The 17686-nt window shown below is 34.7% G+C and overlaps 1 protein-coding gene across 1 annotated transcript; it reads right to left on the bottom strand.

Moving 5' to 3' along the window:
- Positions 1-240: 240 nt before the first annotated feature.
- LOC142611998 (uncharacterized) lies at positions 241-17458 on the bottom strand. The gene is made up of 2 exons (XM_075784135.1): positions 17287-17458; positions 241-1736 (listed from the first exon to the last, which is right to left on the bottom strand). Exons 1-2 carry the CDS (start codon positions 17456-17458, stop codon positions 241-243), a joined length of 1668 nt encoding a protein of 555 aa, XP_075640250.1.
- Between the last annotated feature and the right edge of the window lie 228 nt (positions 17459-17686).

Below are 17686 nucleotides of genomic sequence, written 5' to 3' on the forward strand. Positions count from 1 at the left end.
TAACATGAAAGAACTTCTCAAATGGCATGCATTGAACAAAAAATAAAGAAGTACATTAATATAAGAAGATATTTATTCTCATTGAGTAACATCCATTAGAAGTACAGAATTTAAACAAGATATAGAATTGAAATTCAAATTAAATAGCAGTAAATTAACATAAGACAATAATATAGTTTAATAATGTGAGGCCAGTAGTAAACAACCAATCCCTCTCAAAACTGCTTTTGTTCGATTTGATCAAATAGTCTTCATCCACACTCCATGCTCGTCGCCAGGGCAGAGTGTGATCCCAGGGCATTTGACTTTCTCCAAGTATTCCAATTTTGGAAAAGATTCCTGCAGTTTCATCCAAGTTGTCTTCAATTCATTCAGGTACTTCAAACGTAAAGTCTTAACCTCGGACCATTTGCTTTCTCCCAGAGTTGCAAGGTTTCCTCCTCTTACGTAGAGTTTCTGTAAGTTTGGCAAAGATTCAGGTGTCAGCCACGTTGCTGTAGACTTGGGGAAACACTGAAGATCCAGCTTCTCCAGTTTCTCTGGAAGTTTCTCAATGATAGGAACCGTTCCAGCTGGTTTGGTTTCTTCTCCATTCTTAGCTTCTGATTTGGATGCTTTATTTGGCTCAGCTGGTCCCCATACTATTGTTAGGTTTCGAAGTACTCCTATTTCATCAAGATCTTGGAGAGCAGTTAGATCGTTTCCTGTAGGGAAGTCCTTACTTCTTGCATTGACAGTCAGTTTCCTTAGCTTCTTCAATTTCCTCAAATCATCTAAAGTGCCCAGCCTTCGATTTTGCCGATTACTAATGACAAAACCCTTAAGGACTCGAAGTTCTGAGAGTGCCCCTAGCCCCTTGGGCATGTCAGCTAGCAGATAACAGTCAGAAACATCCAAGTACCTGAGGTTCGTGTGATTGGCGATCTCCTCTGAAAGAATCTCCAAATTGTGACACTCCTTGAGATCTAAGATCAACAAAGGTCTGAGCAGGCTCATGGAACGTGGAAGCTCTTTAATTCTAGAGATCCCTTGAAGGCTAAGGAATCTTAAACTTTTCATATTTGTCAATCCTCTTAAGAATTCTCTGCTCTGCACTTCAATATGAGATTTAGCTGATCCCGGCCAGCTTCCCAGACAAACAACTTTGGCACTTTTCATCTTCGATAACCAGTCCGCCGCGCTTGGCTCTTTCGTCTGTGCCACATTTTTATCTTTCATCTTTGTTAGCCGCGCCAATTCGAGATCAGGAAAAGGCTCATTAACGTTAAATAATGAGACGGCATTTTCCAAATCTTGTTCTGAAACCGTTCGCTTGATATCCTTTCCTGTAGAAGGTTTCCTCTCGGCCGTCTCCACGATATTTTGCAAACACAACCTGGGAGAGCGTGGCCATGAGCCATTTTCATCCACCACCGGATTCCCCTTAGAATCTAAACCAGAAGTCCAATCTCTCTGGGGAAGCACATTTCCCTTACCATCATAATAAAAAAACTTAGCTTTTTTGGAAAGCAGAGTCACAGCAGAACGCACAAGAGGATCCATTCTATAGCTTTTAACATGCTGGGGCTGCTTTCGCTTTTTTATAGCAGGCTCGATCAAGCTCTGCTCTTGAAATTCCTTGAGAATTTCATCAACGATTTTCTCAGGCGTGCTTTCTGCTTCAGTACCTGAAGTTTGCAAAAAGCCCTCTCCCAATCCCCAATATACAAAGATCCTCCTCTTCACCACTGCATTTTCTGGGAACACAGTAAAGCATGACAAAATTAACTTCTTTGTGTAATCAAGCTCGTTTAAAAAAATATGCTGAATTTCTTTGTAAAATGAGCCTTCCCTGAAGTTTGCACTCTGGTGTACGTTAACCAACTCTCGGACTGTACTGCCGCCATTAGACCCGCTGCTTGTCTGTAGATTATTAGATTTCTGACTATTTTCTTTTGACAGACTGTCTAGTGATGAAATCAGCCGCTGATTTAACTTCAAAATTTCCTTTCTGATATCACTAAGCCTGCTGCTTGGAATTTTAGGAGCGGAGGGTGAATTCTCTTTTCACTTAAATCTTGGAGCTTCTTTTGCAGATCTTTTAGTTGTATACATCGCTGATCACCTGAAGGAGTCTCAAGTTCAGTTAAGTAGCTTTTCATTTGTTCGAGTAACTTCTTAAGATGGTTAAAATGGTTGCTAATTCTCTCCGTTCCTCCACCGCCATTGCTGTGGCCATTATTGTCTGGGTTGGTGGCAGTGTTGCTGTTGTTGGTGGTGGTAGTTTCAAGTGTGGTTGGTGAAACAGTGGGTTCCCCTTCGGAAGGGTCAAGGTTTCTCCAGGACTTTTATGTGTTTCATTAGAGGAAGCCATGGTTGGATTGATGGAGAAGAAACAACAGTTTTGGAAGGATATAATGAGAAGGAAAAGTTGAAGCAAATTGTTTTGTTTGACCATCAAATTCGGGGAAGGGAAATGTTTCTTTCATACGACAAAAAACAGTGTGTTATTTGTAAACTAAAAAGCAAAAACAATATTCCTTTGGGTCACAAAGGAAAGAGTATTTTTCCTTTGGGGAAAATATTTTTTTGCTGTGGTTTCAATTACACCCTATGTATTACACAATACTAACAATCCATTAGTTGATATACATAAATTTTTTTTTTTCTCCTTAAAACATTAGTATTATTATTTTCGTGTGTATTTTATTAAGTATTATTGTTTACTTAAAAAAAAAAATGAAAGTTGATGTGAAAAGGAAAGAATGATGTCTATTGGTATTCTTTAGTTGGCAAAAAAGGTTTTAAATTATGCATTCCACTAAAGAGTGATATATATTACAATTTTAATATATAACTTCTATAAATTGATGTGTCACTGATTACAAAAATGTAACCATGATATTTATTATTATGTTGTTTTCATCACCAATCAATTTGTAAAGGTTATGTAATAAAATTTGTAAACATCATTAGTATTTTCCTTCCACTAAATCATAAATTCTATGTTTGCCTCTTGAGCTTTTGAGTTTTGAGTTTTAGTGTGTTTGGCAACAGATTTAAAACTAGATTTTTGCTTAAATTATCTACTATTTGCGAATTCCACACTAAATTTTGTTATAGATTTATTTCAATTAATTTAACTTTCAGCATTTTAAAAATAAATAAATTTTTAACTTTTTATTTCACACTATGCAAATAAGTATACCTAATACCGTTATACTGTAAACCTTCATGTAAGTTTCGGGGATATTCTTTACTTGGTAGTTGAGGTTTGGAAGTATGCAATTCAACTCAATCGTAACTTATGTGTTTGCCTTTGAGTTTGAGTTCTCAATTATATTTTTAAGTTTATATATTTTCAAGTGATTAGTATATTGTATACTTCTTCATGTAAATTCTGGGTATTAATCTACTGTTTATTAGTACAACTGTATTCCTTTTGGTAGTCAATACGTACAATGCATGACAAATAATTAACCAGCATCATAGAAGTTATACTTGGCATCTTTCTTAAAATTTGGAAAGCTTTATGGTCAAATAGTAATGATCAGTGTTGGAGGATTTTATCGGGAACATTCTATAGAGGAATTGTGTGTTTATTTGTAAAAAATATATAGTTGTTGAATTTTGCTTTGGTTTGTAGCTTATAACTGTGAGATGAATCATATGTTTTAAGGTTCTTATATGTTAGGCATATTTTCATTTTAGTATATAATGTTTTTAAAAATTTCGTTTTGGTCTTCGAGTTTTTCAATTAAGTTTTACTTGGTCGTTGCCGTTATCTAAGCGACTGAAGTTGATGTTGTAGCCGATGGGAGCCTCTGAAACCTTATCGGGCACACAAAAGATGATTAGACTAATTAGTAATTACCGTTATCCAATTCCACTTCCTTTACTTTCTTCAGAACCAAACACTTTAAAACTAAAATAAAAAATCACTAAGGTTTACCACTTTACGCAAAAAAAAGAGAAAAGCTCATTAATTAACTAAAAAAAGTCGTATTTCTTCCTATATAAAAAAAAAAAATCGTATTTTTATTTTACGTTTGGGCTGAAATGCTGAACCTTAAGTGTGTTTTGATTTTGGTCTAAAGTTTTGGTTGCCAAAGAGAGTGAAGGGAAAGAAAAGAAACTAAGAAAGTGGTGTTGGTTTCTCTCTCTCTCTCTCTCTCTCTCTCTCTTTTCCTTACGTTGATGTGGCTTTTTGAATGTCAATTAATTCCGTATGCCATGTCATCATTTTTCTTCATTGAAATGACAATAGTGACCAAAATAAAATATTTTTAAAAAAAGGCCAAAAAATAAAATAAAATAAAAAAGGTAAACACACCTTCTAAATTTCATCATATTTCATTTCAATCCTCTAAATTTGAATTTTGTCATTCAGTCATCTAAATTTCAATCATCCTCAATTTAGCCATCCGTTAATATTTCATCTATATTTGCAGTTAATTTGCTCCAAATTGTCGCCGTTGTGACCATAATTTAATATTTAATTATTTATTTCTTAAATTTAAAAATTTTATTTTAAAAAATAATAAATTAAAATAACTCCACCCAGGCCATCCCTCCCCACATTTGAAGAACAAGAAATAGAACCCCACTTGACAACTGAGCCAGAAAAGTGAGAAACTGAGAAGAAGAAAGAGAGAGATCAAGAGGGAGAAAGAGATAAATCAAGAGACCAGGAGAGTGAGAGGTAGAAGAAGCGCGAAAAACCGAGAAGGAGAAGGAGATCGAGGTGTATCTCGGCGGCTCAACTTGGCTCTAGGAGGTGTACTTAGTGATTCCGACCAATATTGTACTTGGCTCTGGCCAATACTTGATGGCTCTAGTTTAAAGAAAGAGAAGGCTTTGGGTTTCACCATAGCACCACCGAAATAATTAGGGTAAGTTGAGTAGATTATGGGTTTTTAGTTTCAGTTTAAGTGATGTGGGATGTAGAAACATAAAAAAACAGAACACGTCTACTTCTAGAAAATTGAACAAGTCTACTTCTAGAAAACAAGAAACAAAACATATTTGTTTTGGAATATAATCTCAAATCTACGAGAGTTTCTTGAATCCACAAGGAAAAAGGAGTCTGGAATCCACCAGAAAATTGGGAGATAAAAAGTCTGAATTTTATTGATTGAATAATTGTAAAAAAAAAAAAATACATTTACAGGCTTAGGGGCCTATTTAAGGGCTTCTCAAAACTTGAGACAAGAATATATATTTTAAAATAACTCTTAATTAAATCTAACCATAATAAGAACCAAATTTGACCTAAAAAGCATTAAAAGCACCTAAAAACAAGGAAATAAATCACCTAAACCTAAAATAACTTTTTTTACATAAAAATACCAAAATCAAATAATTACAAAAACTTAATTGTAGATTTCGTCCTACATCAAACCCCTCCACTTGAAACAAACTTGTCCTCGAGTTTATTTTTGAAATCTCAAATCTTCTGCTCCAAATAAACAAATACTTTGAATGCTTAAGCCCCTTGGTCTTCTTTCCATAGTTGCAACTTATCAATGGAATAAACAAATCAACTTGAATTTCTTTTTTCTTGGTCTTCGTGTAATTGTAGAGATTTACCAAATAAGAACTGATAATTGAATCAAATTTATCAAACCCAATAAAAATCAATAAACTACGGTGTATCGCTTACCACCAAAATAAAAGGATCTTGGGATCAACAATCATATGATTTGATTTCATTGAGATCCTTGAAACTTTCCTCTTCAATTTCTTCCTCAATGATCTCTACCATCTCAACTTCAAGATCTTTATAATAGGATCTTCATTATCCTCTTTCACAATAATCTTGATTTTATGATCTTCTTCCATAACAAGACCTTCATTAATTTCTTTAGAAATCTCTATATTTTGTTTTTTTTACTTCTACATAATCTTCAAGAACAATATTTTCTTCAACATGCAATTCTTCCTTTATTGATGGAATATTTGGCTTTTTAAAATAATTCAAATATGAACCGCTTGGCTAATAATAATCTTGTTTTGTATACGACAAAAGTTCTTCACAATCCAAAGGAAAAAAGTTGATAGCATGCATCTTTTTCATCCTTGGCCATGAACGAATTTTGTCTTTACCTTGTCTAATCCTATTAGACTGTATTCATTCCCACCAACGTAAGGCATACCCACTAAGTTTATACAAAACAAGTTTAACTTTTCCCTCATTAGGTAGGGTTCAACTGGTGGTTAGATTGATGATGTCATAAACAATATAAGTGATATTATTTTGATCATCCAATAAACTGATTCAATTTATAATAATTTAATAATGAACCATACTTGAAATGAAAAATAATGAACAATACGGGTGAAGCCGGTCTATGGGTGGTGATAAGAAATCATGAAGGGGAATTGATGACTACTTTGGCTAAAAGAATCCTTTAACCTTTATCTGTTGCTATACTTGAAATGCTTGCAAATAGGTGAGCAGCTCTTTTTGTCCACGAAATAGGTCTCCACGATTCCATTATAGTGTGAGATACGGAAATTGTCATCAATTCCCTTAGAAGAGGTGATATGTTTCATTCTGCCTTTGGACACTTAGTTAAGGACACTATGTCGCATGTTAACCTTTGAAGGAGTTTTTGTTTCTCTCGTGCTTACAAGCAAGGCAACTTTGTTGCAGATTTTATTCTCCTTCTTTGATCAGGATGACGTCTATTCCTTCGGATATTAGCAACCTTATAATGGCTGATAAGCCTACTTTTTAATCTATAAATCTTTGAACTAATTCTCAAAAAAAAAAAAAAAAAAAAAAAAAAGGTAACAAACAAACAACAAACATAACAATAATAGTAGTCATTCAATGTGCAGATTGAAGAATGATTCATTTAAAAGTAATGGTATTCTTCATTGGTATTCTTAATATCATTTTCTTTTTTGATGTGAAACATTTTACTTTTGTGAGAAAGATTTATTGAAAGCTATACCGGAACAATAAAAGTGAATGATATACATCTTCCTTTATAAGAGGAATAACATTGGTGGAGCCATAAATTTAGCTATTTGGCACCACAAAAAACTACTTTATTTATTTTACTTTCTCACTTTACAAAACACCCAACATCGGTGGTTTCATTTTAGCTTTCAACACAATAAAATAATATATCTAATACAATAAAATAATATATCCACTACAATAAATAACCATCACAACCATTTGCCACTGCCACCACTACCGCCACCGCAACCTCTTCCTTTATTTTTGCTTTTATGTAAACTTCACTGACTGAGGCTGGAATTTGTAATGCTTTGTCTACCAAATCAACTCTATACTGACACAAAACATAAAACCCAAAGCACCTATCAACTCCATACTTTCAAAAAAGAAACTCAGTAGCAAACACACGACCACCATTGATAAAAACCAAAGCTCATGTTGTGCTCCTGAGTTTTACATGGGAAAATCTATCAAATCTATAGACTACAACACAAAATGATTGAAATCCATGTGAAATTTACAAATCTATCAACTCTATTAAACCCAAAGCCACCACCAACACCAAAATTTCACACGCACACACAACCGGGCATCATACCCATTCTCAATGGACAAAATTTCACATGGGTTTCGATTGGGATGAATAAACTTTGGGTTTCTATTGGTGTTGTTAGAAAGCCCTTCCCCTGCGTCGGTGAAGTCAATCAACATAGCTCTCCTCCTTACTCAAGGGGTGGGTTGGAGCTGGGCAGGCTTTGTGGGTCTGTCAGTGGCTGGGCAAGCGAGATTGGTGAGGTAAAGGAAGAGAGGAAAATCTTAGGGAAAAGTGTGAGGAGAGAGAAGCAACAAGAAGAAATGAGAAAAGAAAAGAAAAAAGAAAAAAGAAAATAAAAGAATAAAATAATCTAACCCAATGTGAACGCTCAATATAATAATGATTTATTTATTTTATATTTTTACATTTGAGCTTCGGTTCCCAGCCAAAAGTAGTTGTGCAGTGTAGCTGAGAAGCCAAAATATTTGGCTTTGGCTCTACCAATGTAGCGACAGTTTTTGTAGTTGGTAGTGCTAAAAATAACAATATGGCTTTTTTGTACCACCAATAATAATGCTCTAAATATCACCTTTCATCAAGAATTTCAAATATTGAGTGTATGAGCTAGCTTTTGTTTGGGTCTAATATTCTTTATTGAATTATGAAGTCTTGGAAACACTAGAGGTAGTTGTCAACCAGCTAAGCTAAAAGACTTTTGGCTTAAATTTGTTACTTGGTGCCCTAATAAACGAGGGAGTTGGGGGCTAAGTTAACTTATCAAAATTTTATTTTTTGTTTTTGGTCTAAGTTTTGAATAAATTTTATCGATATTTAGACTCTGTAGTTTTTGAGTGTAGATTGAATATTTTTTTTTTTTTAGTGAGTTTTTAACCTATGGCGTTCGCTCTTAATAATAGCTCTTTATTATCAGAACAAGACACCAATCAGTTTGTTTGGTGTAGGCGGGGATTGAACCCTAGATCTTTTATACAACGATCAGAGACTTTACTAGTTGAATTAACTAGAACTGTAGATTGGATTTATATAGGTCCCATTTAACAGTTGGACTATATATTAAATTAATTAATAAAGGTTTTCTTTTATTAAAAAAAATCAACAATTAACAGCTTTTGTTAAAAACTAAAGAGATTCCACAACTAGAGTATAATAGCATTTTGAAAACAATGCAAAACACACATTAACCACTCTATAAATTAGACTAGAATTTATTTTTGCCCTCTAACTTTTATTTTTTGTTCAATTGAGTCCTCCAAATTTCAAAATACCGCCCAATCAATGCCTATTGTCAACCTCCGTCACACTACTCCATTAAAAACACTCATAACGGCGCTGTTATAGTATTTTTTGAATATTTAATAACTAAAATTATTATTTTTTTATTATTTCAATAGTAAAAAAGAGGTCAATAAAAAAAATGAAATAGTTTAGCAATAAACTTGGTTGTAGCCTAAAGTTACAACTCTACTCAATATCTTTTTATTGGATGTAAATTCTGACAAATCAACCATTAGATTACATTTTCTTCTTATAGCTTTCATGCTTGCAAAATTTTCAACAAATCAAAGATTATTAGCTATGTTATCAATTAAATGTTTAAATTTCAAGTTTTTGTTTTATAAAATTATGCATAGAAAATAAGTTTATGGACTGAATAGTAAATAACATTTGCTTAATACGAAATTTGACATGCGTGTTTAGTAAATAACAATGTTAATTTTTTAGTAAGAGTTGTAGCCTTAGACTACAACTAAGTTTGTACCAAAACACATTCTAAAAAAAAGTTTGTGGCAAAACTTTTTCTATAAAAGAAAAATAAGAAAATTAGAAAACCATTGAGAGAGGGAGAGAGAGAGTCTGTTTAGGTTTTGAAATTGAACTTTTTAAGTTTTCCTTTAAAACAAAATTACAAAGGCCACAAATATTCCAAACTTCCAAGCATAGAAACCTCAGCATCCTCTCTTCTAACAAAAAAGACCTCAACATGGCTATATCCTACTACTTCGATGCTTTATAAAAGATTTTTGCTCTCATCACTTTTTAGGGTATTTTGGGGAAGTGGGATTCCTTCACCTAGGAAGGCCACGGAAGTTAGGAGGTAGCTTCTGCTGTTAATAGCACAAAACACTAATAATTTTCGCTATGCAAATGGTATATATACCAACATCAAGTGACCTAATTGGTAAGATACCGGGTCAACAAGTCTCAGGACTTGGATTCGAGCCTCAAGCAACTAGTTGTGTGTTGTTACTCCTTATCTCATTTCCATCCTAAACAATCGACCTAAAAAATGAATTCCTCACACAAACTGGGAGTATGGGGTCTCACCCAAGAGTGGGTAGGATGCTACTATGGTCACACCTAGGAAGGGAAGTCACACTGATCGCCTCCCTCTACCCATTTTTTGTTTACCAAAAAAAAAAAGAAATCGATATATATTGGGGTTTATTGATTTCACTCCAATGGTAAAGTCAGGTAGGGATTTTCAAAAGAAAGTGTAATTCTTGTGGAAAAAGATCATACCTCTAGTCCCAATGGATATATTTTTATACTTGTATAAAGCATCTCCCTCACCTCCTTAAATTGAGCCTCATAGCTTGGATTTCTCTAATTAAATTGATGCTTATCATTTTTTTTTTTTTTAAGATAGAATTGTACTCTAACCTAATCTAAGTGTATATATGGTGGGGTAACCATCGTACTAAGGATGTACGGTGATGATGCTTGTCATTCTGATTTGACCATGTTTGGGCGGCTTAATATTCTGACTTGCCTTAGAAAGGGGAGGGAACATATTGCATTGCATATTTGCATTAAATGTGACGGTGGTTTCCGGGGTGCAATAACAAATACAAATCATCTATATCATTTTTTGTGTTCCACCAATCACAATTTGTCATGTATTTATTTAACTTTTCTTATAAAATAGTCAAAGTTTAAAATGGAATAAAATAAACACATGACAAGTTGTAATTGGTAGAACATAAAGTGAAACACAAAAAGTGGTACAAATGATTTGTATTATGCTATAATTTCTATTTACGAATATAAATCTTTTGTCTCACTTATGTGTTCCACTTTGAGTTCTACCAATTACAATTATCTTATATTAGCTTTACTTTCCTTTTAAAAAATAACTAAAGTTCACAATGAAAAAAAAAAAATTAAACAAACACATGGCATGCGATGATTTTTTTTTTGTTGTTGATAAATTTGGCATATGATGATTGGTAAAGTATAAAGAAAAATAGATGATTTGAATTTGCTACTTTGAATGTTTATCATTGCTTTTTAGGCTAGGGTTTTGACGATGCAATGAGACTGGCAAGACGGTACCGGTCTTCATGAGTTCGACCTTCTCTAGATGGAAGTGGCCTTCCATTGTTGACGAATTTGATTAGCTCCATAATTACACTATTCAGATATGTTCGAACTCCCCATAATGTTTTGAATGCTTTCTCTTAATGAGGTACACATGACAAAAGAGAAAACTAATCTTTAGGGTTGTTTGGATTGAGGGGGAAGGGAGGAGGAGTGAAGGAAAGTAGAGTAGAATTGACTAAAAATAGGTTAATTTTGGACCAACTCTACTCTCTACTCCCCACTACTCCCTCTCTCTCCCCCCTCAATCCAGACGGACCATTACTTTTCTACAATTTGCTAGTAATCATGTTTTATTCTACATCATTTAGTTGTCTGGTAGAGTATTCTTTACTTCGCATTTGAAGTTCTTGCCTAGCTTTAGGTTTTGAGTGAAAAAAAAAAAAAAAAAAAGCAATCTGCTGGAAGAGTATTCCTTACTTTAAATTCGGAGTTCTTTCCTAGATTTGTCTTCTTAATTGATTACTTTCACTGATGTGCTGTCTTGCTTTTAGGTCTTCTTCACTTTGCAAAGCAAGTCCCTTTGTGCCTAGCTTGTAGACGATTCTTTAATGGGCTAATGCAGTTTTTTTTTTCCCGTCCATATCTTAGTTGATTACTTTCCTATATGAAAGCTAAACTTTATTTGCTTTTATTTTCTACTCAAATTGCAAGCACATCTCTTTTGTGCGAAGGGGAGATGTTTGCTGCTATTCTTTAATTGTCAGTAGGGTTTGGAATTATGTATTCAGCGAAATTGCCAGTTCTTTTTTTTTTTTTTTTTTTTTTTTAAATTTTTTAACTTTTGAATTTGAGTTATCAATTATATTTGTAAATTTGAATATTTCTGCTGAGTATACTGCAGGTTAATATTAAGTTTACTACTACAATAGATTTCATTCAGGTATCCAATGCAAGAAATGCATAAAAAATAACTAACCTGCTACAAAAAGTTTTTTTTTTTTTACAACATGGAAAACATTTTGGTCAAATTGTACCATCCAAACATTTTGGGTAGCACCTCTTCTATTCAGATTTCAGAATTATTTCTTTTATTAGTCCTTGTCTCGATTTCAGAATTATTTCTTTTATTAGTCCTTGTTGGGTATGTTTTGCGACAAGGGCCAAAAATGCTAGAATGACCCAAATTTCTCACTGGGTTTTTTAGAAGTGATTATTTGTGGAGAGTATTAAGTCCAAAATTCCAAAATTTAGTGAATAGAGGCTAATGGTGTTTTAATAAGAGAGAAATCAAAATGCCTAACAAATATGCTGAAAAATGCATAAAAACAACATAGGTCTGAAACTTTGACCCGCAATCAGCGAAAAGTGAAAATTGAGAGAGGTCGTGAGGAAAAGAAGGAAGACTCCCTTGTACTTATATTTCCACCCCTGGCTTTAGAATCATGAAAATATTAGTTGGTTGAATGAGCTTTTGCTCTAAATTTTCAGCTATGTAGGTAAAACATGGTTGGTTCCTTTTGAATCTGATTGACGCCTTTTGTATTAAGTTTAGGGTGTTCTAAGTGATTGATTTTTGGTTAATAAAAGAGGTTTTGAACCCCCAAGATATCAATCAAAGAGGTTATGGTAATATTTGCTTTAATTGGGTAAGATGGTTGACTTGCTTTTTGCATAATTTAGGAAATGAAGTGATCTAAATTCATGGTATGATGTTTCCTAAACATGACAGGTCTTTGAAGGTTGCATTTGGTTGTTGTAGCAAACAAGGCTAGCCACTTAGGGTCAGTCATATGTTTTAGACAAAAAAAAAGTGTAAAGCAGAAAAGTTTGGCCATAATCAGAGCAAAAAACATCTTTTTGGGTAGAAATTTTAGGTACAAGATCTCCTTCATAAACCTACGATGCTACCAATGTCCCTTGCCCATTTAGTAGCACTACAAAAAAACTTCAATTGCTTTGACCCACTATTTCTGAGGGTCCACTAAAAAGGGTCCAAACAAACACTGAAAATAGGTCTTTTGTATGGCTAACTTTATTTCAAGGGTCGTTAAAACCCTTGAAATAAGCTAATACAACTGTTTAAAAAATTGCAGACCAGTTTTAGCAGCGTTCCTGTGAGAGTTTTGGCTACAAATATTACATTTTTCAACACCACTTTAAGGCAACCCTCAAAATAAAGATATCCCAAAATTTTCAACCAATGAAATAATGTAATTTGAAAAATGATGGTGGTGGTTTTACAAGTTACTAATACTTTAAGAAGGTTGACGGGAGTATCAAGCCCGTCAGCGATGATCACTAGAACATCTCCTTTTGACGTTCGCAGCTACACCCCATACGTGACGGCGTTGGGCTGAAGTATCAGCTGATGGAGTCAAAGCTAAAGGTCCTAAGCTGACAACCTTGCCGGAGACATACATAGGGTGACGACCGTATAGGAGACGTACGTAGGGTGACGACCTTAGGAGGTAAAAGCTAAAGGGGTAACCCAACCTTCATCCTTAACCTGTTTTGTCCTCTATGTACGTGCATATAAGGAAAGTTTTTGCGCTACATGCTCGGCCTTAGTCAAGAAGATTCCTATAAGGAAAAGGGCTCTAGATGATACGCAAAATCCATAAATTACTCTCCTAGAAGGAAAGTACTTCCTCACCAAGGCGCTTATTTCGGATCCATGCCACTATATATACCCCAAAACCCTCATAAGCCAAGGTACGCATAATTCACTTCAGCTCTAGCACTCTAGGGTTGTTAAAAAAGACTCTAACTTGACATTCGGAGGGTTTTTGGCCGGTACCACACTGGTGCTCTCTGTTAGGTCTTCTATTCTCCTTTTACAAGTGTTGCTTCGGTTTGGAGAGTGCTCGCAGCTTACTAGTGATTTTTTCAGCATCATCAAAAAATAAAAGCAGAAAACTCATTTCATTTAGTTAGATTGGAAACTTACTTTCATGGATTCTTCAGCTCTCAAATTCTCTCTAAGAAAACCCAAAGGTGCGGTGGTCAACGACTTAGCTCTGATGACTATCTGAGGCACTGTGGTCGGTGATATCATCTCCAATGACAACCTTAGACCATGCTTAAAAAAATTTAATATAATACAATACATGAATTTTACCCACAACAAGATTGGGCTCAATTGAATCGGGCTTGTAAAAAACATGTCATGATAATGGATATCAACATTCCTTTTATTTTAACAAAGAGTAACAACACTACAACCAATTTCCAAGAAGCTTATGAAAAGTATTTGAAATTTGAATAAGCCAAAGTGGGACAAAGGTTTTTATCCTCTTACACCCAACAATTTGGGATCTTCTATGCAAATTATCTTTTCTATGTGGAACGATCCTGAACTCAAAAGTTCAAAAGATGTGTTTGGAGGGGCAAATGATAACATACACTTTCAGTTGGATTTTTTCTCTTGGAACCAAACACTATTAGATTCTCAATATTGAACTAAACTATGAATACATAATATGTTATTATTTTCAGATTGTCAACAAACTGGTTTCCTGCTCTAAGATTCCATCACCTTCAAAAACATATTTAGATTTTTTTTTTTTTTTTTTTGGGCTTCAAGCGCTTTGCAAAAAAGTTCTATCACCTTAAAAAAAAAGTAGAAGAAGAAAGAAATTAGGATTTTTTTTTTTTTTTGAGGAGGGGGGGGGGGGTGCTAGAAGTACTTGGAAAAACAAGATCAATATATATTATATAGTAACAACATTGCAACCTAGAAGTCAAAGTCTTATCTAACTCTTCACCAACAAAATAAAATTATGAAAAGGAAAACAATGCAATTGATGAGCACCGAGCAGTAATTGAGGGTTCAATAAGAGCATTAGTAGCAAATTACCCAAAATGAGTAGGGAGTTTGTTTGAGAACAGTTTATTTGGCTGAAATTGAAAATTTGTTGCTGAAAATACTATAAATAAAGCTAAAAGGTAGCTAAAATAGTACAGTATGACCCATGAATAGTATAAAAAAAGTGTAATTGGACCCATGAATATTAGCAAAAATAAGTTAATAGTAAAAAAAATGGCTTTCTAAGCCAATGCCAAATGCACACTAAAGAAGTGAAAATAGGTGCCCAAACACCCAAAACCTTTCTGATGGGGACTAAGTTAAAGATATTCGTCCATAACGATCATCCACAGTCATCACGTCCATGACTAAACCACATCCAGGAAACCTTAAGAAGAGGAGAACAAGAACATTGCACTTAGGAACAATACAAATCCCTTTATAACAAGACCAGGTAAGTCGCCCATAGTACAAACTTAGGGAAGACCAAATAACACTTGGTGAATTCTACAAAAGGACTTCTCATAAAGTTCCTCGTGATCTAACCATAGTCTACTACACTCAAAACGTGGAAGGAGTTCCTCATAATTTGCTCCACGTACTCCATTTACCCATTTTCTCCATTAACTACTCTCATCACCCACAATTGTGGTGGATTCGAACAAGTAGACCCACTTCTAACTCTCTATAAAAGGAACAAGTCATGTTTACCCAAGGTAAGACCCACCATTCGCTATTTCCCTTCCTTGTATTCTAGAGATAAAACTAACTTAACTGTCGGAGGGTTCTTAGTCGGGTTATACTGGTCACCCTTGATAGTTCTTTCTTTTCTTTTTAGGACCAAAAGCCATTACCATAGTCCGAAGCATTCTAGCCTACTGATTTTCCTATGCAAATTATCTTTTGGTGGTAGAGATTGATTATTTCACTAAATGGGTGGAAGCAGAGCCATTGGCAAAGATCACTGAGCAAAACGTCAGAAGCTTCATCTAGAAAAACATTGTCTACCATTTTAGAATCCCTAGGGTACTCGTCTTAGACAACAGATGCCAGTTTGATAACAAACCCTTCAGAGAGTTCTACGAGTAGTTGGGAATCAGGAACCACTACTCCTCAGCATCCCACCCAAAAGCTAATGAACAAGCAAAAGTTGCAAACTAATCATTGTTGAAGATCATCAAGACTCGACTTAAGGGGGCAAAAGGGATATGGCTAGATGAATTACCCAGTATCCTTTAGACATACATGACGACAGTAAGGACTCCAACTAGAGAGACTCTTTTTAAGTTAGCATATGGAAGTGATGTAGTGATACTTGTGGAGGTTGGTCTAACTAGCTACAGGGTGGCCCATTATAACAATGAGGAATATGAGAAACGGTTTCGTCTAAGCCTTGATCTTATTGACGAGGTAAGGATGGATGCGAAACAAAGGGTGGCACATTAAAAGAACTTAATGACTAACCATGACGCATTGGTAAAGCCAAGACAATTCAACGTTGGAGATCTCGTCCTGAAAAGGGTGTCCCTGGCTACAAAGGACCCCGCTTATGGAACATTAGGGTGTAACTGGGAAGGACCATACAAAGGCATCAATTCCAAAAGACAAGGTTCATACTACTTGGAAGCCTTAGATGGAAGAAAGCTGGAGCACCCATAGAATGTGGAGCACTTGAGGAAGTACTACCAGTGAAGAAGACTTGTAGGGAAGGTCAGCATGGATGAGATTAAAGATTACTAGTTATCTCTAGTAGTTTACCTATGTTATCTTTTAGCATTTATGTTTTTCAACAATGTCTTATGTTTTCTAGCATTTGAATTCCCTAAAAAGCACTATTTACTAGTGTGTGCTATGGATGATGCATGAACAAAGTCCTTGTATATAAAGTAATTTGAATTCCCTAAAAAAAGGACTAAGTACTAGCACAGACGATGTCTTTGGACTGCTATGTACTAAGCTCTCTGATGTTTATGGACAATGTTATGTACAGTTATTGTATATAAAGTAGCTTGAATTCTCTAATTTAAGTGTCAATGATTGTGAAATAAATGTCCATATTAAATTAAAGACGTTTAAAATCTCTTAACGCAGAAATGTATCGTCATGAGCCATCCTTAGACGAGAAAAATGCAAATTGCCATAAAACCCAAGGCAATAATGATAAGTGCAAAGGGAAGGAATAAACCTCCCAATACACTCGTCCAAAAATAATGGACAAAGAAAAGCATGCATACAGTACATTTTATATGGACAACATGTCCAATTTGCTAAGCAATCCAAGTTATAGGAAAATATATAGCTAAGTAAAATTCCAAGAACAAGTCTAAGGATGAGGAAAATATTCATACTCCAAAATAAAATCCTATCTAAAGATGAAGAATACTTGTAATGGAAATTGGCAATAAAAATATGGGCAAAAGCATGTTCATAAATGAAAGGGTAGACAAATATCGTCCAACATCCCTATTGTATCAAGCTCAAAAAAGGCAATTGTATAAAATACTTGTCCTTAAACATGGACACATTAATGTACATGCAGAAAATTAAAATGGTCCAAAACAAGGGACCCCCTAAAAAAAAATTAAAAAAAAAAAGCAAAAGCAAAGCAACAAACAAGGAAATAGATAAGATAGAAGTCATTTCAAGGGGATAAACCATTGGGGGCATCGCCACTAGACTTAGAGCCGTCTTTAGCAGGAAAATGAGTGGAAGCATCGCCTTCGACATTCAAATCTTCTGAACTCGTCTGAAGCAGGGAACTCTCAGCTGCAGTACGAAGCTTGATGGAATCGAAGTTCATTTCAGGGAACATCTCAAGAGTGTCCATATGAAAATCTTCAAAGCCCACTGCCTAATTTACTTCCAAAAGATTAGTGAACGCTTTGGTTAACTTGAATTTCCTTATGACTTCGTCTTTGGATTGACTCGAGGACGATCTTAGCTCTTTATTTTGTTTCTGCAGGTGGTCTAGACGAGTGTCCTTTTCCACTATATCTGTCCTTAATTTTTCAGCTAAATTCTTCAACTCCCCCATCCTATGGCTTGACTCCTTCTC

This window comes from Castanea sativa, chromosome 10, assembly GCF_040712315.1.
Source record: "Castanea sativa cultivar Marrone di Chiusa Pesio chromosome 10, ASM4071231v1".
Classification (NCBI taxonomy): domain Eukaryota; kingdom Viridiplantae; phylum Streptophyta; class Magnoliopsida; order Fagales; family Fagaceae; genus Castanea; species Castanea sativa.